Below are 20,106 nucleotides of genomic sequence, written 5' to 3'. Positions count from 1 at the left end.
TTGTGACAATAGATCGACACTAACTTTGAAAGAAAAACCTTTTTTTTTTCCTAAAAGAATACAACAGACTGACGACGTTGAAAAAATAATGTGAAGTAAACATCAATTTGGGATCAGAAGTAGCGCCCAAGAACACCATAACACCAAAACTCCATATAGAAACCATTATACAAGCAGAATTGTGACTATATATCGACACTGCTTGCCTAAGTAGACGCATAAACCACCGCATAACAAGCATAAAATGGTAATAAGATGGCCAAAAACCAAAGAAGATATCTATGATTCGTTGTATTGGCACTAAGCAGTATGTCTATTGTCCACACATTGTGTGTTTATATGCATTACACATATTTTCAAACTGGTTTCATCAAGTTGATCACTTCAGATACATCACATATCATGTTATCAACAAAATTTTCATTTGGCTACAACTGAGAGTCAAACCGTTAAGTTACACAGTTACATTTCTGCACGAGCAGACTTCGCACAACCAGCTTATGTAGAAAATAAATACACCTACGCCAATATACACGCAACATCCATGTTAGGTCAACATAACATGCTATTCTGACTTTTTAAGAACCAAGAAAGTTGCAGTGATCTGGAATTGTACAAAATTTGCATCAAATTCCAATAAATTCTGATCTGCTCTAAACGTATCGAAGTAGCCCAAAACTGAAAGTTGCTGTAAACCTGTAAGAAGAATCAGCATTATTTTCGGCAAAGCTTTCAAACTCTAACCAACGTAGTAACCTTTCTGTTCAGCATATAAGACACTGAAAATTCGAGGAAACAGACGGGCGATTTCTCACTAAGTACTGGCACTTAAAGCAACATCTCCCCATCAGGGCCAGTGACCATATTCTCTAGGTCTTCTTGTGACAGTAGAGTTCTCTTGCCCAGCGCACCGTTCTTATCATATGGCTGAGCCATTTTTCTCAAAAACTGCATTCAGGGAGGGGAAAATATTGAAAATTAGAAGTGCCAGGATCTACTATGAGGCTCCTGTCATAATCAAAACAACAACTCCTCGGTCCCAAGCAAGTTGGGCTCGACTATATAAATCGTCACTGATCCATGTCAACCAATTTAAGCTCAATCAGTCCAATATTATGCAAAATAAAAAGAAAAAGCACTAGAAGTTATCTATATTTTCTACTGGTTGAGGCTTCTGTCGTAGAATGTACAGAAATTTAAACCTATTATGCTATCTTCACTAGAATAGTCCAACCTAACAACTTTCCGAACCCCAGCCCGCTTCCCCGTGCAACCAAAGATAAGGACAAAACAGAACTATTTTTTTTTTTTAAATTAAGGAGGACCAAAAAGAAGATCCTCCTAAAGATGCACAACACATTTGATTTATGTTGCTTGGACTCCAAAAATGTTGCCACACCCGTCGGCATCTTTGAAGAGTCTAAGCAACATATCATTTGATGATTCTTATAAACTGCAGAAGTTGAACACTCCCAATAACAACACAGAATGGTTCTCTGATGCATCTGACTATTAACAGCATGCAGGTTACAGGATAACAGCAAAACATAAAACTAATACCACTCACCTCTTTTGCTATATACACAGCCATGTCTGTACTTAAGTTCAAGTGAGCATCCCGTAAATGTGAAAGTATCCATCCAGGTAACTTAGACCGCTTATCATGACGGCTATATCTGATCACAAGATACAAGCCCTCATAAGCATCTCAATCCAATATTTTTATTGGGTGGGTGGTTTGGGGGGGTGGCTAGTACATATTCCAAATGAAAATCACAAAGCAGGCCAGCTTCTTGGACCCATTTGACCATAATAAGTATTCACTTTTTTCAGATTTTTTTTCACTTTATTTGAAAATAAATGTTTAGCCATGAAAATTTCAAATTCAACTTGAAGTTGTATTTCAAATTTGGAAAACAACTTATAACTTGTTCTCCAACACACTTTTCACTTTAGAAGTTGTATTTAAGTACATTCAAGCATGAACACTACTCCAAATATTCTTTGCAGAAAGTACAACCAAACACAACTCCATAAATTTCAAATAAAGTGAGAATTATTTGGCATCTATGGCCAAACACCTACTTGATTATATAGTCTTCTCAATGTGTCACAATGATAAAGCGTCTATATAGCTTGCCTGGTAAATAAGAGAAAATGACAAAATAGTCCCTTATATTTGAGGGTAGGTTTAAAATAGCTCCTTAAGCATCATGCACTGAAGGGTTTTGGTCCTTTAAGTTTGTCAGCAGTTAAACAGTTTTAGTCTCCGTCAAATATTTAAAGGACCAAAACTGTTCAGTGCATACTTAAGGGACAACTTTGACCCTACCCTCAAACTTAAGGGACCATTTTTGTCATTTTCTCTCTAAATATCACATTTAATAGCTGTTAGCTTCTTGAGTACTTAACTGCATAGTATCACTTAGAAGCTCTTCAGCATTGTTATGAAACCCACATTCAGCAATACAAAGAGTGTAGTTTGTGCATCTTTTCTAGATATTATTCCACTTCCAAGTTGTTTTTCTATTGATATTATACAACTGACTCAGACAAAGAAGCAAACCTTTTGTCAGCAAAAATCATCATGCCATAATCTGCCTTTGAACGGATAACTCGACCCACACATTGAGCAGCTTGCCTCTGAAAATATATGGTAAATAGTTATATCAGGAAAAAATCCCAAATACGTATTATAAGGACTTTGACTGAGTCTGGAAGTACCAAAGCATCAAAAGTTAGAAAATCGCCCTCTTTTATCTGGAAAGTCTCCCTCAGATACTCCAACCGTGCAAGCAATATTCTGCAATTTTTAACACAGATCAGATAGATTCTCTGATTATAAATAGAGACAACATCATTTTGTTATATTACTCCCTCCGTCCCAATTTATGTGACACTCTTTTCCTTTTTAGTCAGTCCTAAAAAGAATGACACCTTTCTATATTTAGTAACAATTTAACTTTAAAATGACCATTTTACTCTTAATGAGATGATTTATAGCCACACAAATATCTATGGCTTATTTAGACCACAAGTTTTAAAAATGTTCCTTTGTTTCTTAAACTTCGTGGTCAGTCAAACACCATCACATAAATTCGGACAGAGGGAGTAAAGAGAAACATTATTTCATTATTAGATCATACGGAAAGTGAAGCATAGGACATAGTGATACTAACCTGCTTAGCGTGTATTGGAATGGAACGCCAAACATGATAACAAGCCTGCCATAGTGTCTATCAAAGTCTATACCTTCAGCCACTTTTCCCCTGCATAGTAACACAAGGACATCGTAAAGGCCAATGTCAATAGATATACCAAATCAATTTTACACTTCCTTTCACACCTCATTGCCTATAAGAATGATGTTTACACTGTAAACACAAATCCTGTACTAACTATTCTTGAGAAAACCTTGTAAAGTTTTCTTTCAAAACAACATTTCTCTCGTAATTTCCTGAATGTACCTTACAGAGAGAGGATTATTACAGCTCCGTACAAGAAAAGAACTAAAACTACATCAGTAACAGGCATTTTGGCCCTTTAAGGAAACACACTGCGGTGATGGTAAATAATTATGCAACAACAGCATCTTATGTGTATAAGCGTGTGACAATCTGATCTAAAAGCTTAAGTTGTTAGAGAGACCACAATTAATTACTTATATTATAGCAGATCCAAAGAACTAAGTAACATCTTCAAACCTGAGACAACTCACTCACTCGCACAGTTGAAAGAAATTAAAGATAGATAAGACTTGTTTGGAACAGAAGGAAAATGGCATGGAAACACAAAATTGTTGAATGCAAAGTTAAAAAAAAAACCCGCAAGGGTGGCTCAGTTGGTTGAGCATGGGGCTTTCATAATGGAGGTCTCAGGTTCGACACCCCCTGCCTACAATAGTAGGGGATTTGCCTTCTGGGTCGAGCTCGTCGCACCGGGCTTGCCTAGTGCGGGTTATCTCTCTTGTGTGGTTTGCGAGCTATTGCACAGGAGCTCGGTTTACCCTGTGCGCACCCGAAGGGTGGCGGCTGCGGGTTCCCATGTCATAAAAAAAAAAAAAAGTTAAAAAAAGAAGAGGAAGATTCACCTAGCAACAGAGAAGAAAACTGCACCCCTCCCAGAATCACAAGCCCTGCGATAATTATCCAAAGCCAATGTAGTCTCTACAACATCCTGGGTCTCAATAAATACGAGTTTATGTTGCATTATATCCTGCATGTGTGATGTGGCATTGTTGTTAAGCATTTAACGTTCTCAATTAGTTCATAGAAAAGAGTGGCTTATCTGAAAGTTGAGAGCAGAACAAAATAAAAGGTATAGTGGCACCTTTAATATTCCTGATTCATGCCAACTATTGACTATTCCGTCCATATAAGAGTAACTGACAAAAAAACAGACAACCCCATCTGGAACAACCGAAACCATTTCAAGCAAAAGCTTCCCATAATTTTTCTCGACGCCCGGATCGCTTCTCAGGTCATACTTAGTGCTTACAGGAAGCTGATCACTGCAATTTAAGAGTAATACAAAACAGATAAAATGTACCAAATTCTTCAACATAATCAAGCTAAGAAACACTATGCACTTTCCTTTTCATCCGCATCTTGTGAGTGGGTTGGAGTTGAGATTAGTATAATCATAGGATCAACAGCTAGTCAAAGGTTTACCTTCCCCGCGTAAGGACCATTGGGCATATGCAATCCCTCGTCAATGACATCTTGAAGCTTCGACTAACTACCGGATTAAAATTGAGAAGACGCGGATAGAGATCAATTGGACTGAGGGTCCCGGAGGTAATCACAACAGACTGGAATCGTTCAAAAACGGGCTTTATGGCAAGAGAGGCATCGTGACAAGTAAGCTGGCATGCCAAAATATTTCTGAGGTAAGAAAATTGAACACTAATAGTAAAACAACTAAAAGAATATCAATAGCAACTTAGACATCTTCACAGCAAAATGATTCAGAAATAATATAGCAGTACTCTTAGAGACAGATTTTCATTACAAAACATATGGACTATGATTAGACTAATTAGAGACGATCATTAGAAAATTAAAGCAAGACAAATGGACTCCACACTCAGGGAAAGAGGCATACAAAACCAGTCCACTTAAAAATGCAACATCTGAATGATAAAATGTTCTGAAGAAACTAATACTCCCTCTGTCCCATAAATTAGAAAAAGATTAATTAAAGCAAGACAAATGGACTTCACACTCAGGGAAAGAGGCATACAAAACCAGTGCACTTAAAAATCCAACATCTCAATGATAAAATGTTCTGAAGAAACTAATACTCCCTCCGTCCCATTTATGGGATACTCTTTCCTTTTTAGTCAGTCCCAAAAAGAATGACACATCTATATTTAGTAGCAATTTAACTTTAAACTTCCCGTTTTACCCTTAATGAGATGATTTATAATCACACAAATATCTATAGTTTATTTTAGACCACAAGTTTCAAAAGTCTTCCTTTCATTCTTAAACCCCGTGCCCACTCAAACATCACATAATTTGGGACTGAGGGAGTAACAATAATCTTCAAAACAGATTATTTAACTCAAGACATATAAATCGCGAACTTAAGACTAGTAAGAGGTATTATAAGACAAATATGTCCATAGGTGCCGCAGGAGAAGCAAACACGCACCTGCAGGACAGGATCAGGAATATGTGGCATCCTCTCGTCAAATGGTTCAATTATAATGGAAAAGCCCCGAGAGTACGTCCCCACCAACGTGGCAAGGTCACAAACAGTTTGTATATGCAGAAACTCATCTGTATCAGTTATCTCCAGGGTTAACATAAGGGAGTGAAGCCTATCATAACAAAATTTTAACATCTTTTGGTCGATTCCAACTTGTGTATTAATAGAAGCAACAAAGGCAACAGGACCCTCCTTTTCCACATTATCAGTCTCTAGACGCCCTTTAAGATACTGAACAAATCTTCGCAAAACAGACAAGAAGTGCTCTGCTTTCCTTATATTTCCTGGGACTGCTTCTTTCATAATGTCATCAGGCAAGGCAGGATTAGCAAGCCATACATCCTGACCTGTACAAAGAAGATAGATGAGCAAAGACCTTCAGTTGCACAAGACTAGAATTACATCGTCAACAGACAGTTTAATCGAACATACCAGGCAGTCTTTGTGCTAGACCCTCAACAAGACGACTATATTCTGCTCGCAATCGACCAGCATCAGTGTCCTTCAGCCTTCCTAACATGCAAGATGTTAGTCAAACATGGGTATTTAGCACTCCTCCTCCTTCTCTTTTCCTTTTTTTCTTTTTTATGTGATTTCATTTTTGGAGCTTGTGGGTAAGGGTTTATAATAAGATGAATACTAGACTGAACAATCTCCAAGGTATTTTAAATATGCAAAAAAAACTACCCAAAGAACTACAGCATAAAAAAAAACTCGAATGGTATTAGCAAATTTATACTTCTATATGCATATTGCATTCGTAAGAATATGCAAACCATGGTTCAACACGAAGGGATCACCAAAATCAACATTACAGTATAGAACAAGTTTTTTAATGCTGTGGGGGATACAAAACAAACAGCATTAACATGCAAACTTGAGCATTCTAGTTGCAGGATGATATCCAGTAGAACTCATTTGAAGCTTACCTAAAAGAATAATTACCTTTCAATTTCTTGAGACATCCTACTGAGATTCCGTGTTGCTCCTTCAAGTGTCTGTTTTCGCACACTGACGCTAAGTGCTTCGATACACACATTATCTATATTATGGGCCTCATCAAACACTACGACACACTCTCTCTCCATCTCCTTTGATATGATACCAGCAACCTTGGGATCAAGCAGGTATTGGTAGCTGTAAACCACAACATTTGCCTGCTGCACCATATGCCTCGCCAAAAAGTATGGGCACCAACCTTTCTCCTTACCATACAGCCTTAGCTCCTGCGACAATGCAGTTTAAATTTTTTACAATAACATATGCAAACCTGAGCACCTCCATTAACGTAGAATAATACAAAGAAGAAAACTTAACTAGAATAAAAGCTTCCTAGTCAAGAATCAATCTTTTGAGCATACAATGCAATTATTAAACAGGTTATATCTCCTTTTGCCACTGCAAATACAAGCCGTTCTCAACCAAATACAATCAGATACAACAGATGTCTTTGTATCCCTCCATAAAAGCATTGCCAGATAACAAAGCTCCTGCACGAATGGAGTCCAACCGTCTTACAGGAATATATGCAGACTCAAGCAACCACGTTAACAGAGAAAAATATCAACAACAAAACTTGACTCAAATATAGACAGAGCATAGTCAAGAATCACTACACAGAGTGCATGATATAGCGAAAAGCCAGTTATATCTCTTCACAACTGCAAATTTAAGCTCTTCTTTATAGCCAATTCTCTTTCTAACCATCCTACAGGAACATATGCAAACACACACTTTAACAGAAAAAACAAGAAAAGTTGACTCAATAATGACAGTAAAAATTCTAGTCAAGAATCAATGCAATGTCATATCTCTCTTCACCACAGCAAATTCAAGAGTTTCTCTAAAACCCCATCTCAAAACCAAATTAGATTAGATAAAACAGATGTCATTGCATACTCCACACATGCAATGCCAAGAATAACCAATTTATTTCCAACTGTTCAAGAAAAAAAAAACAATTTATTTTTTTTATGACCGAAAAAAGAAAAAAAAAAAATCCCAACAGGTGCAAGGAAAAATGTGTCTTTGACAAGTGAGGGATGGCTCAGTGGTTAAGCACCTCCACCCACGACCGGTAGGTCCTGGGTTCGAGTCACACTGGAGGGGAAGTGTGGAAACACTATAAATCCTCCTAAAAATGGGAGGGGGGAAAAAAAAAAAAAAAAATGTGTCTTTCACCTAACTCCGCTTATTTGAGCTGAAGCATAAACATAGTCTAAATATGAACGGGGATTCATATAGCTAAATATGAACGGGGATTCATATAGCTAACTCCAACTAAATTGGGATGGAGACATAGTTAATTATACATTGACTCAAGGATGACAGCAAAAGTTCTAGTCAAGAATAAAGGCAATGAAAAAACTAAGTCATATATCTCTTCACCACTGAAAATTCAAGTGTTTCTCTACAATCCCTTCTCAAACCAAATTAGATTAGATATAACAGACGTCATTATAACCTACACAAAAAGCAATGTCAAGAATAACCAACTTATTTCCCCGCAGGTGCAAGCAAAAATGTCTTTCACTTAACTACAACCACTTGAAGCGTAAAAATAGTCTAACTATGAACCACATTCATATATCCAACTCCAACTAATTCGGGATCAAGGATAGTTGATATGCAAACTCGGGCACCCACTTTAACAGAAAAATATAAACAAGAAAACTCAACTCAATAATGACAGTAAAAGTTCTAGTCAAGAATCAGCCTTTAGAACTTAAAATGCAATAAAAACTCTTCACCACTGCAAATTCAATTGTTTCACTATAACCCCTTCTCCAACCAAATTAAATTATACATAGGGCTGGCAAAATGGTTAAAAAATCAAGTAAGGATCCAATCCAACCCATTAAATATGGGTTGGATAACTGACAATATAAAAATGGATCAACTGTGGATATTATCCATTAAAAAATGGAAACCCATTTGTCTACTTGTTATTTTTCATGATTTCTTGCTTTCTGAGAGTCTAAGCTTATTTTAGCTTTTAGCTTGTGTTCTCACTTGACTATTCCTGAAACCAGATAAATATGGATATCCATATTATCCGTCGGTTACCCATTTTTATCCACGTTAAATATGGGTGGGTCGGATATTTCATCCGTTTTGGTTTAACCCATTTTTGACCCGCTCATATCTGATCCGACCTGCCGGTTTGCCCCTCCTAGTCAAGAATAACCAATTTATTTCCCCGCCGGTGCAAGCAAAAATGTGTCTTTCACTTAACTACAACCCATTGAATCATCAACATATTCTAACTATGAACCACATTCATATATCCAACTCCAACTAATTTAGAATCAAAGCATACTTAATTATACATGATTAAAAGGAAGATTGAAACTTCGAGCTAAAAGCATGATTTTCGTCAAAACAATCCAGTACAACACAATACAATACTTCACGAAACAACATGTAACAACCATCCAAACAACAACAGGCAAAGTAGAAGTACCAGCATTATCCGCAGCATCATAATTCTCGAAAAATGGATAACCCATTTTATCTCCTTTTTTTTTTTTTTAATCTCTTCTCAGTTTGCCTTAGCTTATTATTTAAAGATCCTATTTTATACTTTACCCTATCCCTTTTTATAATAATTATACGCCGTACCCCATTTTTCTTCATAAAACTATAAGTTCATACTTCAGATTGCTGATGTGTGGCATTATGTAACGACAGGAAATTATACAATCTAACCAAACGTTGTATTCATCAAAACAATCCAGTACACTAAAATACAGCACAACAGCACAATATAATACGATACAATACGTATCAACCATACCTGCAAAGTATAAACACCAGCAGGCAGAGTTGAAGTACCAGCCTTATCAGCAGCATCATAATTCTCGAAAAACGGACACGTAGGCACATTAGGATTCTCAACAGCAATAGCTCTAACCCAACTAGCTGTCAATTTCCTACAAGCAGCATCAACACTATCCCTATTCTCAGCACTAACAACATTAGGATTCACACACAAATTCTTCCTACTCGAAAGCCCGATAGCAAGCATCCGGGCCCCCGGCCCGAACTCATTTAACTGATAATTATACAATAATTTAAGCTCAGCTAATGTTTTTTCCATTTCATGTACTGTTCTTGTACAGTAAATAAGTTTAATTGGATTTGATGGTTTTGATAACCTGTAACTTGTTATTAATGAAAGTAAAGCTATTGTTTTACCAGTGCCTGTTGGCATTTCAAGAAGACAATGACCTTTTGCATCTAATGCTCTTTTTAGTTCTAACATGTATTGGTATTGTTCTGGATATATGTTGTCATATGGGAAATAAACTGTTACATCTTCTAATTGGAATTTCATATTTGGGTTTTGGTTATTTTTTAGTTTTGTGATCAAAAAATTGAATCTTGGTAGGTTTTTTGTTGGTCTGTGACAAAAATATTGAATCTTGGTGGGTTTTTTGTTGGTTTGTGATCAAAAAATTGAATCTTGGTAGGTTTTTTGTTGGTCTGTGACAAAAAAGATTGAATCTTGGTGGGTTTTTTGTTGGTTTGTGATAAAAAATTGAATCTTGGTAGGTTTTTTTGTTGGTTTGGGATGGAAAAATTGAATCTTGGTGGGGGGTTTTTTGAGGAAAAGGGGGAAAAATTGAGACCCAAATTGGAGTTAGAGAGATTTATATGTGGGTTTTTGGTTTTGTGATGGAAAAATGGAATCTTGGTGGGTTTTTTGGAGGAAAAAAGAGGAAAATTTGAGACCCAAATGAGAATAAAGAAATTTATAGAAGGGGTTTTGCTGGGTTTATGGTATTGTGATGGAAAAAATGAATCTTGGTGGGTTTTTTTTTACAAAGAAGGAAAAGTTGAGACCCAAATTGGAAATTTTATGGCAAAAGTTTAGACCCTAATGTTTATAGGAGTGAAAACAGTGAAGCGGCAAAGAGTTGGGGTGGGGTGGGGTAGGCATGGGGGTAATGGCGGTGCTCTGTTGAGGAAGGAGCTGGCTGGTACTGGCTTTGTAGCTAAGGAGTTGGACTAAATAAGTAGTAGTGGTATTAATTTTTTCTAATTGTGTAAACTTAAATAAGGTTAGTATCATATTTATTAAATCGATAACCTTAAACTTGCTATTAATTTTATTTAGACAAACAGGGTTGTTTCTATTACACGTCTAAACACATGATAAAAGTGTTTATATTATAATTTTTCTACTGAATTTTTTGGGAAAACTTTATGTGTGTATGATCAAACGCTCATTATTTGAATAAGTTAACCATTTAAAATATGACATCTACTATAATTATACATATCATCCTCAATTGAAACAGACTTGCGGTTTTACGGCTTATTGAAGCTGATATGCATAATTAACCTTGTGACTTGTAGTGGAGTTTTGAGGTAGAGTGATAGTGAGTATAGATTTGTGGAGTTGTCTTTGGTTATAGGAGTTGGAAATGTTTTTTGTGAAGAAACTAGAGAAGAAGAATGAAGAATAGTAAAGAGAAAGATGAAGGAAGTAATGAGTGTTAAAGATTTTGGCTTTTGCATGGCTAATTGCTTGTAGTTTTGCTAATTGGCTAGTTTAGTTCTGTAGTAGAATGATGTACTGCTCTTGCTTCATTCACCTATATATAGAATGAATTCAGGTATTTTCTATCTATCCGCATGTGTTGGTTTAGGGTACAAGTACCCTCTTGCTAAAAATTGTTCGAGCTTTTAGTAAGTTCATGATATGGGTTATTTTAATTTCGCTTTCTTTAGTTATACACATCAGTTTCATTGAAAATTGCCTTTTGCATCTAAAGCTCTTTTTAGTTCTAACATGTATTGGTATTGTTCTGGATATATGTTGTCATATGGGAAATAAACTGTTACATCTTCTAATTGGAATTTCATATTTGGGTTTTGCTTGGTTTTGAGTTTAGTGATCAAAAAATTGAATCTTGTTAGGTTTTCGTTGGTTTGTGATGGAAAAGATTGAATCTTGGTAGGTTTTTTTTTTTTTTTTTTTTTGAAGAAAAAGGGAAATAAATTGAGACCCAAATGAGAATAGAGAAATTTATATGTGGGTTTTGAGTTTTGTGATCAAAAAATTGAATCTTGGCAGGTTTTTTAGAGGAGAAAGGGGAAAAATTTGAGACCCAAATTGGAGTTAGAGAAATTTATATCTGGGTTTTGGTGGGTTTTGAGTTTTGTGATGAAAAAGATTGAATCTTGGTGGGTTTTTTTTTTTTTTTTTTTTGTTAAGAAGAAAAAAGAGGAAAATTTGAGACCCAAATGAGAATAATGAAATTTATAGAAGGGGTTTTGCTAAGTTTATGGTTTTGTGATGGAAAAATTGAATCTTGGTGGGTTTTTTTTTACGAAGAAAGAAGGAAAAATTGAGACCCAAATTGGAAATTTTATGGCAAAAGTTTGAGACCCTAATGTTAGTGAAGCGGCAAAGAGTGAGGGGGTGAAATAAATCAATAGTAGTATTAATTTGTTCCAATTATGTACACTTAAATAAGGTTAATAAATCGATAAACCCTTAGTAATTTCATTTAGACAAATGAACTAAGGTTTGTTTTATTGTGCACCTGAACTAATGATACAATGTTCTTATTAGATACTTTCCGATAGACGTTTGGGAGAGCTTATGTGCGTTGTATGGCGTGAAACCCGAGCTCGGCAAGAGGACCAATCAGAAACAAACACGTGGGGACATCGACTTGGCCCAATTCGAATTGGGAAAAAAAGCTTGTGACTCGGAGGTGCCCTTGTATCATCATCCACAATATATCTCGGACTGATATCATCTCGGGGAAAGCAAGGGGTGCTCTGAGAATGAGTAAGCAATAGAGTTGTTATTATGGGATCACTGCAGAGCTGGAATGCACTCCCACCAACTCCTGCCTTGTCGGTCAACCTCAAGCCTCGGGTCACTATTCAATGAGACATTTGTACTTTGTAATAGTCATTTCATTGATTATTTTAAGTGTAAAAAAGTCTAGGGCTTGCGTAAATAAATGTACCCTCTAAAAGAAGGAAGGGGCCATATCCGTCATACTATAATCCTAACTTCATTATTGAGCTCCCAAAAATATCACAAGCTTCTTATTGTTCTCTCAACTATTGTCACTTTTATTTTATGTTATTTACTTTCTGGCATTTTTCATATCTTTCACGATTTAACTATCAGAAAAAGAATTTGTGATTGAATACGATTCATCTGTCAGTAACCCCTTTCAAACAAATACAACAATTATCCTAAAACCAATTTTTAGTGGTAAATATGTGTATCCTAAAACCTTAACCCTAGACCAAATCAAACACTAGTTATGTCGATAAGTTAAACACTTAAAATATCACATTTTCTATGATTGTATACGTACATTAGCCTCAATTAGGATAGCTTGATATTTTATGACTTATTGAGGCTGATATTATATAATTAAAAGAAGTGGACATATATTAAATAGTTAATTTATCCATGTCACTCGTTTGAGAACACACGTAAAAACTTTTCTAAAATTTGAGTTGAAAATGTCTAATGAGAACATAATAATCATATATTCATGTGCTCAATTAAGACAAACTGAATTTCAAGTATCTAAATAAAATATACTAACAAGTATAATGAATTGTCGATATATTTCGCCTAAATATAATCTATGCCTAAAATTTAAACTCATATATTAGATGAATACATGTCAACCACGTCATTAGATGAATCTCACCAAACTCAACTACAAATACAAATGCAAGACAGACAACTTGTGATCAATTATAACGTTGGTGTCTGTATACTCCCCTATTTAAAGACCACCTTATTAGCTCCTCCAAAACTAGCCGTTACATATTCATCTCTCTCTCTCTCTCCAAATCTACAAAGCTCAAAATGACAATCTCAGTAGAATCTTCATCCCCAGTTTCCCTTAACAAGGTACTTTACTTTATTCATTAAACATTGCAACTTTAGATTTATTTATTTTTTTGCTCGTACATAATTTATGTGGCACAGTTTAAATTTTCCTAGTCAATCAAATTTTTTCTTTGACCAGAAATTTCTTATATGTCTTTTAAATATTGTAATTTATAGTAAAAAAGTTTTCCAAAAAAACTTAAAGCTTAGAGTCTAAATTCAAGATCAAAATTCAGAAGTTTAAATCTTGAAATTTCAAATGTGTCACTGGATATGTTGTTGTTGTTGTTGTTTTCACATAAATGGGTCAGAGGGAGTACCATTTTTTGTTCTGTTATTGTCAAATTAAACCTAAATAAATAAATAAATTAATGTTTCCACCATTTTCAGGGCTCACCAAGCTTGATGGGTTCTTCAGAAATTTACAGTCCATCATCAGATAGACGTTTTTGGAGTAATCTTCGAAGCAGGGTCGATATGATTCTTGAAAATCGCGAAAATCGCAAGCCTGTTGATTTTTCCTTCCCTGGTCAAAAGGTAAATTGGCTTAAATTTGAAAAATGGTACTTTGGAAATTGGAGTTGTGTTTAGACACGAATACAACTTGGTAAAATATTGAATTTTTGTGAGTGATTTGGAGTGAAAACTGTGAAAACACCGTCTCAGTTTAAGTGTTTTAGCTTGACTAGGCACAAAGTTTAAGTAAACAAGATAAGAGATAAACATGTCACATAGCATGTTGATACTAAATAGTTACCAAATATAGAAAGAGACAAAGTAAGACACTTAAATTGGGACGGAGGGAGTAATTGGATTTTTTCGAATCCCGGAAGATTGTAACAATTTGATGTCCAAACATGATTCCGGAAGAAAAAAGAACGGGCCCTTAGTTTTTCAAGATTTATTTTTGGGTGTTTATTTTTGTTTCATTTTGTTTGAAAAATGTTTGTTTGTTGTTGTAGAGTGATGGAGCGGAGGATCGATCGAAGAGGATGAAGGAAGATGCTATGCTTTTACTAAGAGGATTTGATTCTGTTGCTGACACTCTTTCACAGTTATCTGGCAATCTCGAAAACGCTCTTCAGGTAGATATATCCCTTTGTTTTAATGTATGATTTAAAGCTCATATAGGATAAATTTTGTATGATTCTTTATAAGGATTTTTTGTTTGATGAAGATATGATTTGTTGCAATGAAGTTTTGGTTAGTAAAATTGAGTCTTTTTTCACTTGAATTTGGATGAGCATCTGTGCTTGTTAATATCACAAATAATTGGTAGATGGGAATGAAAGGTGCTATCTCGTTTGCCATTTAACATGGATACTGTGAACCATATGTTTTAATCCTATAAAAAGCTGATATAGGATTAATTTAGTGAGTTTTTTGAAAGGATTTTTGTTTTAAGGAAGATAAGAATTGTTGAAAAGAAGTTTTGGTTTGTAAACTTTGAGTGTTTTTCTTACATGAATTTTGATGGCCATTTGTGCTTGTTAAACATAATCAATTGCTAAGGTAGGGGTAAGGCTGCGTACATCTTACCCTCCCCAGACCCCACTATTGTGGGATTACACTGGGTAGTGACCAAGACCAAACATAATCAATTGCTAGATGGGAATTTAAGAAGCACCTATCTTGTTTGCCATTTAACAAGAGAAAAACTGCTCATAGATATTGCATATATGTATTTTTTAACAGCTGTACAATTGTAATTTTGAGGCAAATTCTGGATTTGAAATCAGTGTGTATGCATATATATAGTACACTATAGGACTAAGAGAGTGATATTTCAAAGGCCTTCTGTTTTTAAGGAAGATATGATTTGTTGAAAAGAAGTTTTGGTTTGTAAAGTTGAGGTTCTTTTTTAATCATTAATAAATGCTAGATGGGGTTAAAAGAAGCATCTATCTTGTTTGCCATTTAACAAAAAGTTGCTCATAAATACTGTCAAACATAGGTATTTTTTTCACAGATTCTGCAATGTAACTTTTGAGGCATACCTGTTTGGCTATTTGAAGTTGAAAAATCGTGTAGTTGAACTTTGAAGTTGAAAGTCCATATAGTTGACAATGAGTATTTATAAGTTGAAGTTATGTCTGCACGCACATACATTATTTGGAAGCCTATATACATCGAGTTATTGATCATGCATCCTGTATTTTTCTCATCTAGGGAGCAAGAAATCTAGCAAAACCTCCCACATTGACAGATCTACTTCATTGCACCATAGAAAAGGCCAAACGTGAGGAAAATCAATTAAAGGAAGGTGGTAAACATGAGGGAGACGAAGAAAAAGAAGAGAGCGAAGAAGGCAATAGAGGGTTAAAGAGAAAATTGGATTCTGAAGAAATCTCAGAGGATCCTCAACAAGATGATGATACCAAAAAAGAAAATGAGCACGCCCCAAAGGAGCTGGGAAAGTTCAAGAAGGCCAAAAATGTTGGCACTCTTTTCTCTTTTTTTCCTTCTTATAGTTACTTTGACATTTGTGTTTAAAAGCTAACTTGACATTATCTCTCTGAAGCTTGCAATTTCCATGGCATCAAAAGCAGCCACGTTAGCTCGAGAATTGAAATCAATGAGATCGGACTTACGCTTTATGCAAGAACGTTCTGCTCTTTTGGAAGAGGAGAATAGAAGGCTTCGTGATGGCTTCGACACAGGGATACCACCAGAAGAAGATGACCTGGTAATACTTGACATCCTCACTCAAATATTGTTTACTACTTTGAACCCTGATGTAATGTGAAATAGATTTAATATAAACTGACAGTATAATATCATAGACAACATTTAGTCATACTAGTTAAACGTGACTCTCAAAATTACTACTTGAACCATGACATTCAAATTGTTTACTGCTTGAAGCGAGACATTCAGAATGTTTTACGACTTGAAGCATGACACTGAAATTGTTTACTACTTTAAGCGTGACACTCAAAATGTTCTACTACTTGAAGCGTGACATTGAAATCATTTACTACTTAAGGCGTGACACTCAAATTGTTTACTACTTGAATGTGACGGTCAAATTGCTTATGATTTGAACTGTGGCATTCAAATTGTTTACTACTTTGAAGCATGATACTCAAATTGCTTACTACTTGAAGCGTGACACTCAAACTCTTTACTATTTGAACCGTGACAGAATGTAAAATGCATTATTCTAGATAAACTGAAATTATTGTATGGTAGACAATATAGAGTGATACTACTTGAAGCTGTGACTCTCAAATTGTTTACGACTTGAACCGTTACAGAATGTAAAATAGATCAAAATTACATAACCTGACAGTGTGTGTGTATATATATATATCTCATAGACTAGACAAGATCGAGAGATACCGATAGTCACGATCAACCTTGGATTAAATATTTCTATCATTTGTATTGTGACTCAAATTAAATATCTACAAAATGTCTGCATCTAGCCAACCGTTTTGTATTTTAAATTTGCTCAGGTGAGGCTCCAAATGGAGGCACTTCTAGCCGAAAAATCAAGGCTTGCAAATGAAAATGCAAACTTGAATAGGGAGAACCAGTGCCTTAGACAGCTTGTTGAGTACCACCAGTTTGCCTCAGAAGATCTCTCCGCGTCCTATGAAGGCTTACTTAGAGGAATGGGTTTGGAAATTTCATGTTCTCCAGAGGAACATTCTGAGGCGAATGGTGGATCTGGAGCACGCGAGAAAGATATATACGGAATCTCCAAATCCCTTGATGAGATCTATGATGAAGAATGAAGAATGAAGGGATAGTGATTTGATGAGTAAAACAGATTTTTGCTCCATGTTGTAATCTACCTATATTAAATATTGTAAAATTTTGTTGTCAGCCTATGTTGCAAGTTGTATTTCTATAATGATAGACAACAATTATGTTGTTCCTCCATGCTTCCTCCTAAAACACTTACATAATGGACCGCTAATTGAAAAGCTTGATTTATGCTGCTAACTTCCATTTAATCAAATTTACCAAAACCACAGCCACAAGTCTTTATGAAAATAAAGAGACAACATATGTTAATATTGCTATGAAGATGAACAAGAATATTAACATATGTGATTACAATTTTCTGTATCTATACGACTCCCCTACGTTACATGACAGTGACGAATTCCAATCCGTATTTCTTGCCAGATTTTGTAATAATATCACAAATCAATGAGGCTTGTCTAACATTATAATTGCTTATTCTTTCCTTCTCTATACATGTTTGGTCATAATTTGTTTAATTTGGGTTTTAGTTGTCGTTGAGAGGAGAGGAAAAGAAGAGTATAGACATTCACAACCAAAAGATCACTATTTTCTCATTGAAATTTCCAACTGAAATATGTCCAGTGGCTATTCACCCGGAAAAATTAGGAAGTTTCTCAGCGTTTCAATGGGAGAACCTTTTTCCTCCATACGTTTTCCCAGTGAGCTAGTTCGGTGAAAATGAGGTGGAAAAATCATGTTTTATAACACAAATTTTCCACTGAATGTCGGTGGACCTCTGATTCTAGTAGTGATTATAGTAATTCTCACGTTCATGAATTGAATATTACAAAAGAAAAGCATTGGAAATAGGAGTTAGTGTAAACTACGATATCATTGCATGTTTAGAGGAGGCGCAGTATTCTTCGGAATCATCTGACCTCAATAATTTCGAGGCAAATTATACATAAGCTAGTAAGTCTAAGCTCATAATTTTAAAAATACAATGAATTCAACATTAAGAATCTTAAATAATGAACTCATAGAGCTCAAGGGCCTGTTTGGACATTCAAATTTCTGCTTTTTTCAACTTGTTTTTCTTGTTCCAAAATATTGCTTGGCTATACATTATAGTCAAATTTGAGTTGAGTTTTTCAAGTAATTTTTTTATTAGAAACTTGAATTTTTTTCAAGTGAAATGTTGTTACAGCTTATAAATGTCCACGAGATTGGACAGAGATTTGCTATGCAAACTCTAAAGCATTTATGGCAGAAAGACTTTTGAACAAGATTGCAAGTATGTGTAAGTTTTTGGCCCACGTGGCTATATTATATTTTGGTTTAGTAAATAATATAATTGCTAAAATCCTATTGGTTGTAGGGAAGTTGTTTCAGATAAAACTTCCCACTACCTCACTTTGATGGGAAGTGGGATTAATGCATTAATTAACTGCTGGTCCTCTCTCTGCCTTTAAATAGATTAGCGCTAACTCCATCCATACCTATTCTGAAAGAAACACATTAAGGAAAAGGGAGAGAAACTGTTTTTTCACAAGATACAAGATTAATTGCTTCCGCTTAATTCCAGTCAAGAAGAAAGCTATGGCCGACTCGGGTATATTTCTTGACTGAAATACCGTTGTTGTATGTTTATTTGAAAATCATTAAGTTCTATGATTCTGAAATAATGTTAGGATTTGTATTAGATTGTTTTAAGTTCTACAATCTATTGAACATGAAAATTCTTACATATGGTATCAGCGCAAAGGTTTTGGAACTATTGATATTCCGTAAAGATTAAAAGTTTTCTTTTGATTTCGTGAACCCTAATCATGTAATTAAGGATTTACAATCTTGAGTAACAGTAATAGCTGAACTTTCTGAGACTTGTAAAGTTACTCTCTAAGCATGTTCACGGATAATGATCAGAAGGAAGCCAGTTACTTCTTTAATTGGTTGGAACTTGTTCGCTTCGGCATTATTGTTAAAATAAGGTTGGAACTTGACCTGTTCATATTCTGTAGAAGGATGTGTTCTCTCTAGGTGCAAGTTAGCTTAACCTGCGCCACTATGGGGAAGAGAGGCCGCATCCCCACCGAGAAAGCTCAGGCAATCGCGGCACAAGCAGCAGCACAGCAGAAGAAGAAGGAATCATAGGGTTCGAAAGAACAGGGGGTGAATCACAAGAGGCTACCACATCTAAGGGAACACCAGATGTAAGGAATAATGGAGAAATTGAAGTACAGGGAACTGAAATTGCGGGGGTGCACACAAACACTCCATCGATCAATGGAGCTGCAACAAATCCATCGCAAGCAGATTGGATAGTGCTTCAAGCATCGACTGGAAATGGGAACGGGTCATGGGCTAACGAAGTGGAAACAGAGCCAGAATTGGGGAAGAAACCGACAGTGTGGGATAATTTTGATATCACCAAAATATCCAATGCTGGATTTAAGCTGAACTACATAGCTCCTCAAGTCCATGGGGAGTTCTCTGTTTGCGAAATTGAGGAAGAGGATATTAGCTCGGAAATTGCTTATTGGCAGAACTCTATAGTCTATTACATACTAGGGGCTCATCCCCCATTTTCGGTACTTAATGGTTATGCTCACAGATTATGGGCAAAACATGGGATTAATAAGGTGTCGATGCTGAAAAATGGAATATTATTGGTAAGGTTTGAAACTGCTGAGGGGAAAAATGAGTTGTTATAAGGGGGCATATTCCACTTTGACAATAAACCCTTCATTGTCAAAGCATGGAATCCAGATATGGAATTTTCTAGAGAAAAACTATACACTGTGCCTATTTGGGTGAAA

General features: G+C 35.5%; 2 protein-coding genes across 2 annotated transcripts; one reads left to right on the top strand and one right to left on the bottom strand.

The window, feature by feature from the left end:
- Positions 1-256: 256 nt before the first annotated feature.
- LOC132605601 (general transcription and DNA repair factor IIH helicase subunit XPD) lies at positions 257-10,476 on the bottom strand. The gene is made up of 12 exons (XM_060318740.1): positions 9,509-10,476; positions 6,658-6,938; positions 6,145-6,221; positions 5,656-6,059; positions 4,671-4,864; positions 4,330-4,510; positions 4,091-4,215; positions 3,180-3,269; positions 2,725-2,803; positions 2,567-2,643; positions 1,568-1,676; positions 257-948 (listed from the first exon to the last, which is right to left on the bottom strand). The coding sequence occupies exons 1-12, from the start codon at positions 10,046-10,048 to the stop codon at positions 829-831; spliced, it is 2,277 nt and encodes a 758-aa protein (XP_060174723.1). The 5' UTR covers positions 10,049-10,476; the 3' UTR covers positions 257-828.
- A 2,980-nt stretch (positions 10,477-13,456) lies between these two features.
- On the top strand, positions 13,457-17,477 carry LOC132605599 (uncharacterized). Its single transcript, XM_060318739.1, has 6 exons — positions 13,457-13,612; positions 13,982-14,128; positions 14,554-14,676; positions 15,761-16,027; positions 16,113-16,277; positions 17,050-17,477. The coding sequence occupies exons 1-6, from the start codon at positions 13,568-13,570 to the stop codon at positions 17,329-17,331; spliced, it is 1,029 nt and encodes a 342-aa protein (XP_060174722.1). The 5' UTR covers positions 13,457-13,567; the 3' UTR covers positions 17,332-17,477.
- Positions 17,478-20,106: the final 2,629 nt, after the last annotated feature.

The sequence above is a fragment of the Lycium barbarum genome, chromosome 8 (genome assembly GCF_019175385.1).
Source record: "Lycium barbarum isolate Lr01 chromosome 8, ASM1917538v2, whole genome shotgun sequence".
Lineage (NCBI taxonomy): Eukaryota > Viridiplantae > Streptophyta > Magnoliopsida > Solanales > Solanaceae > Lycium > Lycium barbarum.
Note: the sequence above shows the minus strand (reverse complement) of the source record. Positions and strands in the feature narration are given on the sequence as shown.

Coding starts and splice junctions, on each gene's coding strand:
- LOC132605599 (XM_060318739.1), top strand. CDS start 13,568: ATGACAATCTCAGTAGAATCTTCATCCCCAGTTTCCCTTAACAAG. Junction 13,613..13,981: donor CCCCAGTTTCCCTTAACAAG/GTACTTTACTTT, acceptor CACCATTTTCAG/GGCTCACCAAGCTTGATGGG. Junction 14,129..14,553: donor TTTCCTTCCCTGGTCAAAAG/GTAAATTGGCTT, acceptor TTGTTGTTGTAG/AGTGATGGAGCGGAGGATCG.
- LOC132605601 (XM_060318740.1), bottom strand. CDS start 10,048: ATGAAATTCCAATTAGAAGATGTAACAGTTTATTTCCCATATGACAAC. Junction 3,270..4,090: donor GTTTTCTTCTCTGTTGCTAG/GTGAATCTTCCT, acceptor GTTACTATGCAG/GGGAAAAGTGGCTGAAGGTA. Junction 949..1,567: donor CTGTGTATATAGCAAAAGAG/GTGAGTGGTATT, acceptor CCCTGAATGCAG/TTTTTGAGAAAAATGGCTCA.